Source organism: Myotis nattereri, assembly GCF_964212035.1.
Source record: "Myotis nattereri genome assembly, chromosome: 20".
NCBI classification, from domain to species: domain Eukaryota; kingdom Metazoa; phylum Chordata; class Mammalia; order Chiroptera; family Vespertilionidae; genus Myotis; species Myotis nattereri.
Genome location: NC_138096.1, coordinates 4,261,504 through 4,277,378, shown reverse-complemented (window position 1 = coordinate 4,277,378; position 15,875 = coordinate 4,261,504). Strand labels below are relative to the sequence as shown.

At 52.3% G+C, this 15,875-nt stretch overlaps 2 protein-coding genes across 2 annotated transcripts in view; one reads left to right on the top strand and one right to left on the bottom strand.

The window, feature by feature from the left end:
* TARBP1 (tRNA guanosine 2 -O-methyltransferase TARBP1) overlaps positions 1–10,212 on the top strand; it is a gene marked incomplete at its 5' end in the record, with an annotated part of 30,763 nt that extends 20,551 nt beyond the window's left edge. Inside the window, 11 exons of the mRNA XM_081114515.1 lie at positions 250–370; positions 1,231–1,341; positions 2,659–2,808; positions 4,022–4,108; positions 4,539–4,735; positions 5,845–5,926; positions 7,605–7,776; positions 8,558–8,749; positions 8,919–9,043; positions 9,413–9,549; positions 9,864–10,212. Of these exons, the coding sequence (XP_080970641.1) occupies positions 250–370; positions 1,231–1,341; positions 2,659–2,808; positions 4,022–4,108; positions 4,539–4,735; positions 5,845–5,926; positions 7,605–7,776; positions 8,558–8,749; positions 8,919–9,043; positions 9,413–9,549; positions 9,864–10,026 (1,537 nt within the window). The 3' untranslated portion in view covers positions 10,027–10,212. The remainder of the gene's footprint in view (positions 1–249; positions 371–1,230; positions 1,342–2,658; positions 2,809–4,021; positions 4,109–4,538; positions 4,736–5,844; positions 5,927–7,604; positions 7,777–8,557; positions 8,750–8,918; positions 9,044–9,412; positions 9,550–9,863) is intronic.
* An 80-nt stretch (positions 10,213–10,292) lies between these two features.
* COA6 (cytochrome c oxidase assembly factor 6) lies at positions 10,293–15,843 on the bottom strand. Its single transcript, XM_081114473.1, has 3 exons — positions 15,695–15,843; positions 14,672–14,826; positions 10,293–10,911 (listed from the first exon to the last, which is right to left on the bottom strand). Exons 2-3 carry the CDS (start codon positions 14,813–14,815, stop codon positions 10,816–10,818), a joined length of 240 nt encoding a protein of 79 aa, XP_080970599.1. The 5' UTR covers positions 14,816–14,826; positions 15,695–15,843; the 3' UTR covers positions 10,293–10,815.
* Positions 15,844–15,875: the final 32 nt, after the last annotated feature.

Here is a 15,875-nt window from a genome sequence, read left to right as displayed (position 1 = left end):
CAGGGCCGCTGTGCGTGTGGTTTCCGTGTGCCGGTGCTGACTTCCTGCACAGGCACTCAGCTGACCCATTCATCCATGACCTTCCACTGTCCACCCTGAGTTACAGAGCACTGCCCTCAGTGTGGACCCACGTAGTTTTAGAGAACTGGGGAAGGCTTTGACATTTGTTACGATGTCTTGAAGCTAATAATTGAGGTATTTTTATGTTGTGGACATGTATTAACACAGACTATCATCTCATACTTTTAGTACCAAAAGAGAGGACCACTATGTCAGAGTTTGTGCTGTCAAATTCCTGTGCTTGTTAGATGACTCCAATGCGTCCCATAAGGCATTTATGGAAGACCTTGCCATCAAGCTGTTAGAGAAAGTAAATGTGTTTTGTTTTTGTTACTTTAAAGCATCTTTGTTTTTGTATAGTTAAGTCAAAATTCAGTACAGTGGGGCCTTGACTTAGGAGTGTCCCGACTAACGAGTTTTCTGAGATACCAGCTGTCTCTCGGCCGATTTTTTGCATTGAGTTGATAGAGTAATTTGAGTTAATGAGCTCCTTAATGAGCTCGGTCTTGGAACGAATTAAACTCGTAAGTCAAGGCCCCACTGTATTTGCTCTTTTTGTTGACAAAATGTTTCTAAATATTGTTATCAAAAAAACCCTTTTATGTTCCATATTTTTAGTTAAATCTCAGTGATGTCCAACTCAATTTGCTTTTGGGAACAAGTGTTTCCTGTACTCTAACCTTCCCTCCGTGTGTTTTCTGGTACCAGTCAAAACCAGTTACATTTAGTGTGATGTATCCGTCCATTGTTTTATGTTAGAAATAGAGTAAAAAGCTAAAAATTTAGAAACTGCCATAATGCAAAGAATTTACTTTTTGAATCTGCAGTATTATTTATGATGAGCATCGCACTGTCTGCAGGAGGGATTGTGCAGGTTTTGGTGCCTTGAGAACCATGCCCAGTATCTGTCTCCCCCTTCACCAGCCACAGGGGAGGAAGGAGGCTTCTCAAAGACTGTGTGCTGGACTCTGACATAGCTCCTTTCTAGTTTTAAAAGCAGACGAGTCAAGTAACGCAATGCATTGTTGTGAAAGGAAACTAAACAAGTGTCTTCTTGTCCTTCCTGCCGGTTGGAGGACCAGGGGCTGAGTTTGAAGCTGTGGTTGATGTTGTTCCGTCAGCCACAGATTCAGCGAGTGATCCCATGTTGACCCCCCGCCCTCCCCCCAGGAGGCACTGGTGTCCTCGTCCAGGACGCGATGCTACGTGAACTCCCAGCAGCACCGAGTGCAAAACCGAGTGTGGCAGATGCTGCTCGTGCTTTTCCCCCGCTTCGACCAGGTGAGTAGTCCCTGCAGCTGTGCCCGTAGCATAAGGGTTCCGTGCGAATAAACTGCAGTGGAGACTGTCCTGTTGCTTTTTGAAAACGAAGTAATCTGCTTAGCACTTACATTTCAGTTCTTAAAAGTGAAGCCACTCAGAACACTTTTTAACAAAGAATGCGAAGGCAGTTAGGGATTGTGGAAATAAACCAGAAACTGGTTTACCTGGGCCCGGTGACAATTCTTCCTTTCAGTACTTTAATGTGATGCTGTAATGTTCAAAGTTCCATATGCCATTGAGAGCTCACCAAGCCCCCGATCCTCGGCAGCTGGTTGCGTGGAGGGCGCCTGCTGTGGGCTCCGTGCTGCGGACACCACAGTGGCGTCGTCTAGGAAGCAGTGACAGTGAAGGTGGGACCCAACCAGGTCTAACCCAGACGCACGCTCCACTTTACAGCCCAGCACGGGGGCTTGAAATGAGCTTTTCTGCTCCTCTTCCGCCAGTTAGAACCTCCTTAAGGTACATTCTTCTTCTTTAAAATAAAGAAATACACATAATACATACGTTTACACGCGGAGATGATGCTTTCTACCTGCTACTGAGAGATGCTCAGTTACCCAGAGGGAAGTGCGGTTCTGAAGAGGAGGATGGGGTGCAGGGAGGACTGTGGGGTCAGGTTCTCGGCCAGAAGAACTGGGCAGCTGTGGGGCAGGCGGATGGGCAGTCGTCCAAGGAGATGGGGCCGGGCCTGCTCCTGCTGGGCTCCGTCTGCCGCCCGCTGACTTGGGCATCTCGGCACATCTTGATCTGAATCCGGCCGCTTACCAGATGTGTGGCTTGGAGACAGTCACTTACCTTTCTGAATCTTCTCTCTTCCCTGTGAAAATACCGAGAATAAAAACCTTCCTCACAGAATTGATGTCCAAGTAAAACGTGAACTGTCAGTAAAAGGACCTCATCATTATGTCTGTCAACAGTTTTTAAGGCCATTGTTTGCAGAGTGGTGGATCCAAGAGTTACTTACAATGAAACTTTAAGCTGTGTTTTTTTAGCAGTATTTTTTAATGCATTTTTAAAGTTAAAATTAATAACCAGTTTCAGAGTTGCTAAAAGACTAGTTCTTAATTGTTCCTACCACAAAAAAAGAAATAATTATGTGATGTGATAGAGTTGTTAGTCAATGCCACGGTGGTAATCGTATTGTGATATGTCAATGCATCGAGTCAGCATTTTTATCCCTTAAATTTACACATTGTTATATGTTAATTATATTTCAGTAAAAATAAATTTAAGACCATTAATAACCATAACACAATTTAATTTTATTTTTCTCAGAATTTCTTGAATAGAATCATTGACAAGATCTTTCAGGCTGGCTTCATCAATAGCCAAGCGTCCATCAAGTATTACATCGAATGGATTATTATACTGATTCTGCACAAATTTCCTCAGTTTCTTCCGAAGTTCTGGGATTGTTTTTCTTGTGTAAGTAAAGGAGATTTCTTCCCATTTTTTAAAATTAACAAAAGATGTGGACTGTGCTGGGAGATTGTCTCACTTTTCATTAGTTGCTGCTTGACTCTCAGTTGCCCTGGCCCAGTTGTGGTGACATCCTAGGTTGTGTTTGGAGTTAACTGAAGAGAGAGACATGCCTGGCTCACCTTGAGAGCTCGTCTGCGCTGACAGAGTCACGACGGAAAGGCTTTTGTTAGTAAGGAGGGAAGTAGGTCAGTGCTGCAGTCTTACTTACCAGGTGGTGTCTGATCTTAGAATAAGAATGAGGAAGAATGAAGTGTGCTCCTTACACTTTAAAGACATTTCCAGTGGGTAAGTTTTAGACGTCACCGAAGTCGCAGCTTTAATGAGAACCTTCAGGGTCTCTCTCACCCAGCTGGGAACAGACGTCAGTTTATTCCATTCTATTTCCTGTCCCTCATCCACCCCCCGCCCCCAGCATTTCCTGCACCCGAATCATCTCTGAGGAGTTGATACAGGATCGTGATGGGTACGGTGCAGGCCTCTGCTCTCAGTCGGCCATACTCGGTCTCTCCTTCACCAGGTGCCCCCACGGCTGCTAAAGTCACTCGTGTCCACCCTCTGTCCATGGAGCTGCCCCCCGAGCTCTGTCCCTCCTGCAGTCACCCCCTCACGGTCACAGTCAGGCTCCTGAGAGTCCGATTTCCACACTGAGTCCCCGCCTCCACCACCGGAGCTGCAGTGTCTGCAGCCTCTTCAGTCTGTGGCTTCGTCAGTTTAGCATCACAAACTGATGTGATTCCCAATGACAATTAGTGGGAAGGTTTCTGAACCCACTTCAACGCTCTCCCCTGGCTTTTCATCCTGGATTTTCAAAGCCGAGGCCCCCTGAACGTCGGAGCCCTGTCCTCGCCACTCGCTGCCTCCACCTGCCTCTGTATCTCTGCTGGTCTTGCTGTCTGCCTGCTCGCTCCCTGCTCCCCGGCTCCTCCCCTCCAGCCAGTGCTCACCCTGCAGGCCTCACCGCCCCCCCAGATGAGCACCCTCACCCACCACTCACTTCCCAGGAAGTTGGCAATGCCTCACAGTTGGCTGGTCGCGTGTATTGGCATTTGGTTCTGTACCTGGGCTGCAGCTGTGACGGGAGAGACTGCCCCCTGCTGGCCCCGCCTGTCACATGGCACAGAAGCCTTGAATGACATTTTACCTGATTTCTTTTCAGGGTGAAGAACACCTTAAAACAAGCATTTGTACGTTCTTATCGGTTTTGTCACATTTGGACATCATTACTCAAAACCTTCCAGAAAAGGTGAGATTAAATTGTAAGAAGAGTTTAAACTTGACTATCAAAATAGAACTTTTAATATTTGTCCTAGTTTTTGTAAGTGTCACATATCCCTCATGTCTTCTGCAATTTCTCCCAGTGAGTCCAGCTGGCTACAAGCCCGTCGGGCGGGGTGCTCTACCATATTGTTGGGTCTTTGCCTTGACCGTCGAGTTAGCACGTGGTACAAATAGGACGCTAAGTTATTTTAATTTGCACACGTGCTGGAGGGTGGGCAGTACCGCGGGGTCACGGGATCTGCCTCTGGGGACCGCGTGCCGGCACGTCCATCTGTCTCGGTTGGAGGGTGGGGAGCCCGGAGCCCGTCGGGGACGCAGTGATGCCAGGTCCCCCTTGCGGTCACCCAGCCACGGCCGGTGGCCAACTGAAGAGGTGATTCCTCTCCTCTCTGCAGAGGCTGGCTCTGAAGCAGGCCCTGGTCATCGCGCTGCAGTGGGGCTTCAGCCACAACTTCAGTGTCCGCCTGTACGCGCTGGTGGCGCTGAACAAAGCCTGGGGCATGTGTAAGACGCTGCGGATGGGGGAGCTGGACGCTCTGGCGTCCGTGATCGAGTCCAGCCTCAGTCAGGTGGAGAGCACGCCGGGAGCAGGGTAAGCACGCGCCGGCAGCCCTCCGATGAGGCGGGTGAGGCGGGATGGCTGCAGGCGGCGCCCCTCGGCTCAGCTGAGGCCACGTGGGAGCGCAGAGCCGGGTGGCAGAGCTGCGTGGCCGTTAGCTGTGCAGGGTAGGTGCAGTTCGGATTGCTGGCGGCTCCCCTGACCTTGTAGAACTGCTCCTGTGGATGGAGGAACGTGTGAGCGAGGTGTTACAAAGCCCCTCAGGGGAGGCATCGCTTCTGCCGTGTCTAAGGTGGTGTCTCACTGTGTTATCATCACTGACCCACCACCAGGAGTGCCAGGGCTCACACAGCGCCAAGACCCAGGCCGCAGAGGTCCACGGAAAGGTCTCTTCGCACGCTCAGCGCACTCACTGCTTTACATAAACCCGTGCACAGAGGCTGGACGCAGCAAACGGGGCGCGCGGAACGGGGATGGAAGTCAGTGCCATGTTGTCGGGCCTCTGCCCGACCAAGTTAGCCCGCAGCAGACAGGGCGCTGAGTCAGCGCTTCGCCTGGTCAGACGAGAACCCTCTCCAACCGTGACAGGTGCACCAGGAACCCCAGACCTGCTCACGGGAAACCTGTGGTCTGTGCGAGTTGGTACCAGTTTGGCTCTGAGTCTTAGAACAGAAAAAGGGACTTAGGCGACGCTTTTCTCTCCTCAGCAGTTTATGCCAGAGACTGAAGGGTCCCCCGACCCCTCGCAGTGCTCCCTCTCAGAGCCCCTCCGCCCGGCAGTCGTGTCTGCCAGGCCGGCGTCTGTCAGGCGCTCCAGGTGTTTCCTGTTGTCAGGTGCCCGTCACCTCGGATGGAACTCAGGCCTCTGCACCCCTAGAGTGACCCCCACATGTCAGTGCAGACCTGGGTCCCATTCTTGTGAGTCATGTGACTTTGAGAGAGTTACTTGTTTTGCATCTCATTTCAGAAGGTCAAACGCAGCATCAGTTTCTAAAGTGTGTTGACCTTGGAGATAGAGGTGTGTAAGCCTTAGGGTAAAACACACTCACTTTTCCCTCCGTTCTAAACCCTGCGGTGGGTAAGCAGGAAGGAGCCTGACTTCCCCTCCCTTGCCCGCGCCTCACGGTGTTTCCCACCCTTAGGAACGCCAAGAGGAACTGGCAGCGCATCCAAGACCATTTCTTCTTTGCAGCGTTTCACCCGCTTCAGGACTACTGCCTGGAGGTGAGCACCGTCCCGCAAATGCTCTTGTCGTCAGTCCTGACCCTTCCTTTGCCGTGGTTGTTGAAGGGTGACGACTAGCTCACCGTTCCCCTCACTTGCTTCCCCTCCGCGCTGTGAAGCTCTGCGTTTGTGTCACTGTATGCAGACGAGCTGCCTCATTCCACGCCCACGCGGTGAGCCTGCCAGTCACTGTCACTGCCCCTCAGGTAGTCAGGCTGTACACACGGGAAGGGCAGCGTTTAACTGAACAGAAACCTGTTCTGACACTGAAAGGGAGTGAGAACGCTTGTGCAGGTGAGATTCTGTGGTCACGAAGCCCATTGTTAAAAGAACAGGAAGATGGACTCTTGTTAATCGCCTTGTCTAGGTCCTGGGGACTGAACCTGCATAGCAGGCGATACCCCGCCTCCCGAATGTGCTCATGTAGTGAACTTCAAGAACCACAGACAGGTCTGTTACAACTAGTCAATCAGCTTGATATCTAAGTGACTAAACTTTGTAGAAATGGCATTACTTTCTCTCTGAATTAAAACATTCGACCTTGTTCTTTTCCTCTGAAGAACTTGGACGTCTCAGCTGCTGTGCACACTGAACTACTCTGGTGGGCCACACACACCCCGCCCTTTAAAAAGGACAGCTCTGCGCTGTGATGGTCGTCACAGGACATGAGCTGCTTTCCGTGACGTCACAGCAGACATTGTCCAGGGTTTTCAGATACTTCACCCGCTCTGCTGTGTCCTCGTGCGCAGGGGCACGCCTGCCTCCTCCTGCGGGGTTTAGTGCCTCTTAGGTCACGTCCACCTGCCCACCTGCTACTCTGTTCCCGCAGGAGTAAGTCCCTGCTTTCCTTTCCTGCCTTGGACGGCCTCCCCCTCGTGTTGTGTATTTCACTCCCACTCCCGGTAGGAACCTAACTCTGTGTCAGACTCCGGCTCGTACATGTGTAGCCATATTGGTACCCGCTTACTATCTAGTTGCAGTCATGATGCTAATTTAAATGTACACAGATGTTGCATGAAGAAAACCATATTCATTCTAAAGACTTATGAAGACTTGCATGTTGATCTAAACTTACTGTTTCATTTTAAACTTGCTATACCTGTGCTTCCGCTCCTCCTGGCCTTTGACCTTTGGCGATTCCCTGGTTCTCAGTTCTAATAGGTAAGAAAAAGAAAGGACTGTTTACGTGGTGACTCAACTGTTTACGCTTCGCAGTTTACAAACACTTTCCATGAGCTGTTTTACCCCATTTTAGCCACACTTTCCAAATGAGGTGGTGGAAGCCACGGGAGGCTGAATGGCTTAGCTGGTGGCAGTGAAAGGGAGGGTTTGGCACCAAGAGAGCTTGACCTGTTGCTTATGGAGAAGGTGGTGGTCAGTCAACAGCATGTGTCCACACGCTGCCCAGCACCAGCACTGACTCCGGACGCTCTGCCTCGTGCAGAGCCGTGGCTGTTAGCGCATTAGGGACCCGTGTGCGAGACCTACTGCTCGCCAGGTTCTTAGAAAAGCCGGTCAGACACAGGCAGTTGCTACAAGACAGTAGGTAATTTGACCGGACAGGATAGTTTGGGAAAATACATTAGTAAGAACAGGCTGTACTTTAAACAGTTATGTATTTCTTTGCTCTTTTTATGTTTTTAAGGGGGAAAGTTTAGATTTTACACTTTTCTTTCAGACCATATTTCACATCCTTCCGCGCCTTGCAGGCCTTGTTGAAGACGAGTGGATCGCAATCGACAAGTTTGCCAAGTTCACGGACCTTCCCTCGGGGGCAGGGGCTCATCGCTATCTTTCTGCGACGCAGCTGCGCGAGCTGAGGCCGGGGGACTGGGCTCAGCAGGACGCAGGTGACAGAAGTGTTCCCCTTGCCCACCGCTGCCCGCTCAGGCCGTGGTTCCCCTTTCCCACTGCGGCCCGCTCAGGCCGTGGCTGCGGTGACAGCAGGCGGCTGATAAAAGCTCTTTCACGAGGCTCCCCGTGGAGAAGAGGCAGTGGAAAGTGGTGTAACTGACGGTACTTTCAGGGACCTGAGCTTCACTATGAAAAGCCAGGAGCCTCATCTGCTTCCTTATATATTTCTCTGAAATATCGTTCATATTCACTGTTTCCCACTATATATTTCTGTAAAAATACAGATTTTAAAAGGGGCCAAATTATGGCATTTCTTGCCCCGTTTAGGAGTGAAGCAGAGAGCTTGGTTCTAGTCCTCGCTGGTTAGCCACCACTTCCCATCGCCTTCCTCCCCGGCTCCCTTAGGACCACCTCCCGCTGCTCTCCCTCAGCCACGCTGCCCTGAGCCATCCAAGGGCCAAGCCCCACCATTTTAAAGCCACCACTGACTCTAACAGCTGTGTGCCGAGGTCTGCGTTCTCGTCGCCAGCCCACTGGTTCTCGTTCCGAACCCCTAGCCACGGCCTCACTGAACTTCAGGTCTCCCTCTGCCCGGCTCTCCCGGTGCGGGACACTCCATAGCTCTGTACACTCCATGCCTCCCAGCTGGACTCACCCGCCGTCACCTTCGCAGGCCGGTCCTTTCCTGTCCCCTCTCGGTGAACTGCTTCCCCTGTGGCTCTCGCAGTGACAGAATATGAGGGGACTGGTTGCCATAGGGGATTCTTTCCTGCCCAGGCTCTCACTCGGGTGAAGCAGACAACCAGTCCGAGTGGACTGACGTTCAGAAGAAGGTAATCCCGTGGAGACACGCTGCTCCTGACGCCGACCTGGAGCTGGCGTTTCAGGATCGCGCTGCCAAGCTCGGCAAGGCCATCAGCCGCCTGATCGTCGTGGCCTCCCTCATCGACAAGCCCACCAACTTAGGAGGTAGCCGGGTGTCAGGGGCTCGCTTAGACTCTAGATCCTGCCAACGGCCCGTCAGCGCACGGCCGTGTGGGCTGCCTTCCAGGCGTGACCCGCTGGGGGAGGCCACAGGGTGGGGGACACAGTGGGCCCAGCCTCGTGCTGCGGACGGTGACGCCCGCTTGCTCCGCAGGCCTGTGCCGCACCTGCGAGGTGTTCGGGGCGGCAGCGCTGGTGGTCGGCAGCCTTCAGTGCGTCAGCGACAAGCAGTTCCAGCAGCTCAGCGTCTCCGCGGAGCAGTGGCTGCCTCTGGTGGAGGTGGGTGGCAGCGACTCACTGTAGTTCTCCATCTTCGTGTATCGGCCCCTTTGCAGTCATTTACAGTAGCCCCGCCTTTAACACTAAAGTAAAATGCGGCCAATGCTGTTCTCCTGCTCCTTTATCATCTTCCACATGATTGTGTTTTTAGAAATCAATCATGTAGGATGCCTTTCAGGAAAACATGCCTTGCTGGTACAGGAATCATTTTTATACATTTCTGTGCTGTTGGGGGAGTTCTTGTTTATAGTGTATAATCTTTTTTAAAAGACTTAAGCTCAGTTTAGTAAGTTTTTTAAACTCTGGTTTTACTCTTAGCAGGGCTGTGACTGAATGACTTACTCTCTGCTCTTTTAAATGGGTGTGAAGGTAAAGCCACCGCAGCTGGCGGGCTACCTGAGGCAGAAGCAGGCGGAGGGCTACACAGTCATCGGTGTGGAGCAGACGGCCCGGAGCACGGCCCTGACCCAGTACTGCTTCCCGGAGAGGTCGCTGCTGCTGCTGGGGTGAGAACCTCCTCACAGCTCAGCCAGAAAACGGTTCAGAAACCGTAGTTTATCGGACCCTCACGGCACCTGACACCACCTGCACTCGACCCCGTGACCTGATGTTTATGGGAAGCCCCCCCTATCTTTCACTTCATTTCACCTGTGGGGTGCTCAGGGGACCACAGGATTGCCCCATATGCTTTTTATCCTCATTTTCCTCTCTCCCAGTTAACCGGCATTTTCTCAGACATTCTGAATGTTAACACTCTGAATGTCTGAGAAAATGCCGGTTATTACAAGGAAAGTAACCTTTCTTCTCCCCTTTTCACCAGAAATGAGCGTGAAGGCATCCCTGCCAGCCTGATCCAACAGCTGGACGTGTGTGTGGAGATCCCTCAGCGGGGCATCACCCGCTCGCTCAACGTCCACGTGAGCGGGGCCCTGCTCATCTGGGAATACGCCCGGCAGCAGGGCAGGCGAGGGGGCCAGGCGTGAGGTCCCCGCACGCTGAGAGCTGTCGCTGCTACTGAAACGGTTCAAAAGTATTCGGGAAAATGAAACAAATTCTGAATTTACTGGAATAATGTGTTTCTTCCTTATAACTTAATGCCAAACTTTTTCATGTGCCTTAAACATATTACTATGTGTTGTCCTCTTTAATAAACATATTTAGCTAAATTGTATTGCTTCTTTAGTAAAATGTTTTAAGCAATTGTGGAGGTAAAACTATAGTTTTAAAAGATCATTTCTTTCCTAGAAACTATTTTTTTTTCTTAGTGAAGTAGGTAGGAATCCAGTGTAGTAGTGAATAGAAGTGAGAGAGGACAGCCTCACCTTGTTACTGATTTTTGGGAAAAATCATTCCTTGTGCCAACACTGAGTATATTAGCTAAGCTGTTTGTAGACAGTCTCATTTTAGCTGTATAGTTTAAATTCTTCCAATCACCATTTTTTGTGTGTGCTGCTATTAAAATGGTCACTCCTAGGATACATATGACAACCTGTTTTTTCAGTATCTACAATATTTGCCTAATGTCATCCTCTAACCAAAAATATAGGTACATGTATTTTTGAAATAGGCTTTAATTTTCTTCTTAAAATAGATTTCTTACTAAATTAAAACTGAGCATATTTCATACCACTCTTTCAGTTCTCCACTGTCTGACCACTTTCATCATTAAGTCACATATGCAGAAGCACTGATGTCTGCCAGCTCCCACAGTCCATGGGGCACTGGGAAATGTCCAGAAAGAAGGGTCTACCTTTCGGAGAGGCCGGGGCAGCCTAGGACTTGGCAGAGGTGTTTGGAGGCTGGAACTGTCCTGCTTCAAATTTCTCTTTAAATTTTAAGTAGTCTCTTCTTTTGTCAAAGTATTTTATCTGTTGAGAAAAAGGGGTTTGAAATAAGGTCAGGTTATGCAGCTTGGGTAAACAACAGCACAGACTTAAATGTAACAGATTATTCAATATAAATTGTAGAAGTGACCCAAGTCATTCATATTCTAGAACAGTGGTTCTCAACCTTCCTCATGCCGCGACCCTTTAATACAGTTCCTCATGTTGTGGTGACCCCCAATTTCATGGTTACAAATTGAACATCATTAAAGCATAGTGATTAATCACAAAAACAATATGTAATTATATACGTGTTTTCCGATGGTCTTAGGCGACCCCTGTGAAAGGGGCGTTTGACCACCAAAGGGTCGTGACCCACAGGTTGAGAACCGCTGATCTAGAACCGTTTCACAGCAGTGCATTAATGTATAAAAGTCTTGGAAAAAGATGTAGACTAATAAGTCACAACCTTTTTGGGTTACAGACCCTATTGAGCACTTGAATAAGCAATCAAAATCTATTAGGAAATAAAAAACTACCATGAGACAAATGAAACAACTTTTCAAAATTTTCAGATACAGTAAGAGCAGTTGTAAGAGGGAAGTTCATAGCTATACACCTCAAGAAACAAGAAAAATCCCAAACTAATTTTACAACTAAAGGAACTAGAAAAAGAACAACCACCCCCACAAGACCCCCCCCCCCACACACACACAAAAGAAAAAAATCAATGAAACTTAGAGCTGGTTCTTTGAAAAGAAACAAAATTCAAAATTGACAAACCTTTAGCCAAACTCATTAAGAATAAGACCCCAAATAAAATCATAAATGAGAGAAGTGACAAATGATACCACAGAAAATATAAAACGTTAAGGATGCCAACAAATTCTGTTTTTCTAGAAGCATATAACCGCCCAGGACTGAACCAGGAAAAAATAGAAAATCTGAACAGACTGTTGACTAGTCATGAAATTAAAGCAGAAATCACAAAAACTCCCAGCAAACAAAAGCCTGGGGCCAGACGTCGTCACAGATGAACTCCACCAAACATTTAAAGAATTAATCCCTATCCTTAAATGACTTCAAGAACAATCAAAGAGGAAGGAATGCTTCCTCCTCATCCTAGGAAGCCAGCATTGCTCCGATACCCAAACCAGATAAAGACATGACACCCCACCCCCGCCCCCCAAAAAATTACAGGCCAATATCCTTGATGCGAAAATACTCAACAAAATATCAGCACGCTGGACTCAGCAATACCAGACTTACGGCCTGGCCAGTGTGGCCCAGTGGTAGCGGGGACTGGGAGGATAAATGGCAGGTGACGCGTGTGAGGTGCACGGAGCCTGTTAGCTGTGACCAGGGCGCAGGGACGGAGGGAGAGGCCTCCGGGTGGCACCGGCCTGTGTGTGTGGACGGAGAGCAGAGCAAAGAAGCCGCCGGCCGGCTGTACAAACTACCGATGCAGAGCACAGCGCCGCCCCCAAAGCAGGGAGAGGGTCCACAGCCCCGGGCTTGAGGAAGGGCAGTGGGGGTCGGGGGCCCAGAGCCGCCCTGAAAGCAGGGGCAGGGAGCGTCCACAGCCCCGGGCGGGAGAGGACAGTGGGGGTCGGGGCCTGCAGCGCGCTGACCACGGGGGGCAGCCCAGCGACTCCCGACCGCGCTCATCCACCAGACACCTGCGAGCCCCAGGGCTTTTTTTTTTTTTTTTTAACATATTTTATTGATTTTTTACAGAGAGGAAGGGAGAGAGATAGAGAGTCAGAAACATCGATGAGAGAGAAACATCGATCAGCCACCTCCTGCACATCTCCCACTGGGGACGTGCCCGCAACCCAGGCACATGCCCCTGACCGGAATCGAACCCGGGACCCCTCAGTCCGCAGGCCGACGCTCCATCCACTGAGCCAAACCGGTTTCGGCAGGGGGCTTTTAAAAGAAGTTTGGTTTCCATTTCCACAAATAGGCGAGGGCTGGGACATAGCTACTTGTTTTTTAAAATCTCCACCTGATTCTGCCATGCAGCCTGCGTGGCAAATGATGGCCAGACTGTCGGGGATCTCCAGGGAGAATGGGGTGGGTGAGGGTGGGGCCCACCAGCTCCCCGCTCTTCACCTACGTACTCCCGCGTCCAGGGCCAGGTCCTCCCGTCCTCAGTCCCCTGCTGTGCTCGGTGCTCACATTTGGGGGGGATCAGAGGGAGGGACACATGGTCAGTAATGGTATCAGAGCCTAACGCAGCGGTTCTCAACCTGTGGGTCGCGACCCCTTTGGCGGTCGAACGACCCTTTCACAGGGGTCACCTAAGACCATCCTGCAGATCAGCTATTTACATGACGATTCATAACAGTAGCAACATGACAGTGATGAAGTAGCAACGAAATAATTTTATGGTTGGGTCACCACATGAGGAGCTGTATTTAAAGGGCCAGAAGGTTGAGAACCACTGGCCCTAAAAGGAATCAGGTGTGATGTCAGCCCAAACTCGTAGTTTTCACCTCCACTGAAGCCAGGAGTTCTCTCAGTGACCTAAGGGGAATCACCGGGAATGCACTTGGGGGGCCTAACTCATCATCTAATCCAATCAGCAAGCCCCACACATGCCAGGTTTCAGCTTATGCCAAGTCAGACATGGGACCTTCCTAGGAAGTCCACGAGATGGGGTGCATCCAGCTGGTTTTATGGACGAAGAGGTTCCCCCAACGCCACCTGTGTCCACTGAGTTCACTCCCAGCCTGGCCCCAACAGGACCCGCCCTCCATCACACCCTGTGGTCTTCGAGCCTCAGGCTCCGCTCCAAAAACCAGGTGTGAGACGTGAAGACCCTAAAGCCACTCCCACCTCTAAAGCGATCTGTTCTCAAACCACCTGGGAGTCGGGGAGCGGCACGTGCGTGAAAAGCAGACAAATCAGTTCAGACCGCCAGGCGGCCGCCCTGACCAGCACGGAGCACGTGACCTCCACGCCCTGAGCTGCAGCTGCCACCTCCGCGTTGCAGCAACAGCACTCATTTTATTTTTTAAATTAATTTCAGAAAGAGGAAGGGAGAGAGAGAATCACTGATCAGCTGCCTCCTGCACGCCCCCCACGGGGGATGGAGCCCACAACCCGGGCATGTGCCCTGACCGGGAATTGAACCATGACCTCCAAGTTCATAGTTCAACGCTCAACCACTGAGCCACCCCAGCCCGGCGCTAACAAAGGCGTGTCCCCAACTTACAGGCGATCGCCAATGGGCTCAATGCTGTGGTTCCCGCCCACAGCCCCTCCCTCACCAAGGACCCGCAGGGCAGGGCGCGGACACCTGTCAGGGAGGCCCCGGGGGCAGAACCGGCCCCAGGCACATTTCCATTACATGTTGGGTCTGGGTCGCTGTGATTTGGGGGGGGGCACCTGGGCATGTGTTCTTTGTGAGGGCAGCTCCAGGCCCATGAACGGGCCTCCTCCTGCCCCAGATGAAATACTGCCCCGCAGGCAGCCCCCGGAGAAGTCTCCCGGTTTAGCGGGTGGGTTTTGGGGGCCACGTTCACGTCTTCGTTCTGTTTTCCAATGATCCTTCGAGGGTCAGGGGACGTTTCCCAAAGGTCGGCCGGATGCAAGCCAACGGCCTGGCTGACCGCCCCGGGTGCCCTCTGCTGCTCGGGTCCCTGCGGGGCCCAAACGCCCCGGCCAGCACCTCCTCTCGCAGCCCCCAAATCAGCACCTGCCCCCCGAAGGTCCCCCGAACCCCCCTGCCCCCCGCGAGCAACCTCCGTGCGTTTCAAAGGCAAAGAGAACCCAGTCCGTCCACCGGCGCTCCGCTTACCCACTGCTGCGGGCAGCTCGCCTCGAAGGAGCGTCGCAGCGCCTGGCACCGGGAGGCGTCGTCCGCGTGCTCGTCCAGGCACCTCCAGAACTCGTCCCGGGCGCCCCAGCAGGCCTGCCGCTCCTTCATGGTCGGCGCCGCCATCCCGCGGGCTCCTGCCGGCGAGCAACACGGGCCGTGAGCGAGGAAGGACAACACGGCGCTTCCCACCAGCCCCGCTCTTCTCAGTTGCGCCTAGGCGTTTAATTTTTTTATTTTAATTCAGTGGTTCTCAACCTTCCGGCCCTTTAAATACCGTTCCTCACGTGGTGACCCCCAACCATGAAATTGTTTTCGTGGCGACTTCATCACTGTCATGTGGCTCCTGTGATGAATCGTCATGTAAACATCTGATCGGCAGGATGGTCTGAGGCGACCCCTGGGAAAGGGTCACTGGACCGCCAAAGGGGTCGCCGCGACCCACAGGTTGAGAACCGCTGTTTGATGTCCGAGAAGAAGGGAGAGAGAAACATCCATGATGGGAGAGAACCATGGACCGGCTGCCTCCTGCACGCCCCCCACTGGGGATCGAGTCGCCACCCGGGCACGTGCCCGGACGGGGAATGAACCCTGACCTCCCAGTTCATAGGTCAACGCTCAGCCCCGGAGCCAGGCCGGCGGGGCTGCCTGAGGATTTCCATGGAGCAGCTGAAAGTAATCAGCCCGCAGCGCCCGCACCGGAGCAGCTGACCGCGGGCTGCGGGCTGGCGGCGGGGGTGGGGGGAAGGGGGGGCCGGGCCAGCGCCACGCCCCCGTGGTCCGGTCACGGAGGGGCGCTCGCTTACTCTCCAGCCAGTGTCCCCGTCGGTAAAACGGGGCAGCGGGGCCCCCTTCCCCAGGTGCTGTCCGCACCAACCCGCTCTCCCTCCAAATGAGCGCGCGGGGCGAAATCAACCCGCCGGACGCGGCGCGCCCACGAGGGATCGCAGCTCGCGAGAGTCGGCGACCTCCTCGGTCCCCGCCGCCGGCCCACAGCAAACTTGCCTCTCCGTCCGCTCCGAAGGGAGAAAGGGCGACGCGGGCCGAGTCCGGGCGCCGCTGGGGTCACGCCGCCCCGCAGGCTGGGCTCAGGCACATAGACCTCGGCACCACCAGCCAGCAGTTCGCCCGGCGGAATCGCTGGCCGCGAACTGACCCTCACGGGCCGCCGTCGACGTGCCAGGAG

What these genes read in the sequence shown, in the direction of transcription:
- COA6 (XM_081114473.1), bottom strand. Translation starts at nt 14,815, where the DNA reads ATGGCGGCGCCGACCATGAAGGAGCGGCAGGCCTGCTGGGGCGCCCGG. An exon ending in CGAGCTGCCCGCAGCAGTGG is followed by an intron (nt 10,912 to 14,671) that starts GTAAGCGGAGCG and finishes TTTTCTCAACAG; the next exon opens with ATAAAATACTTTGACAAAAG.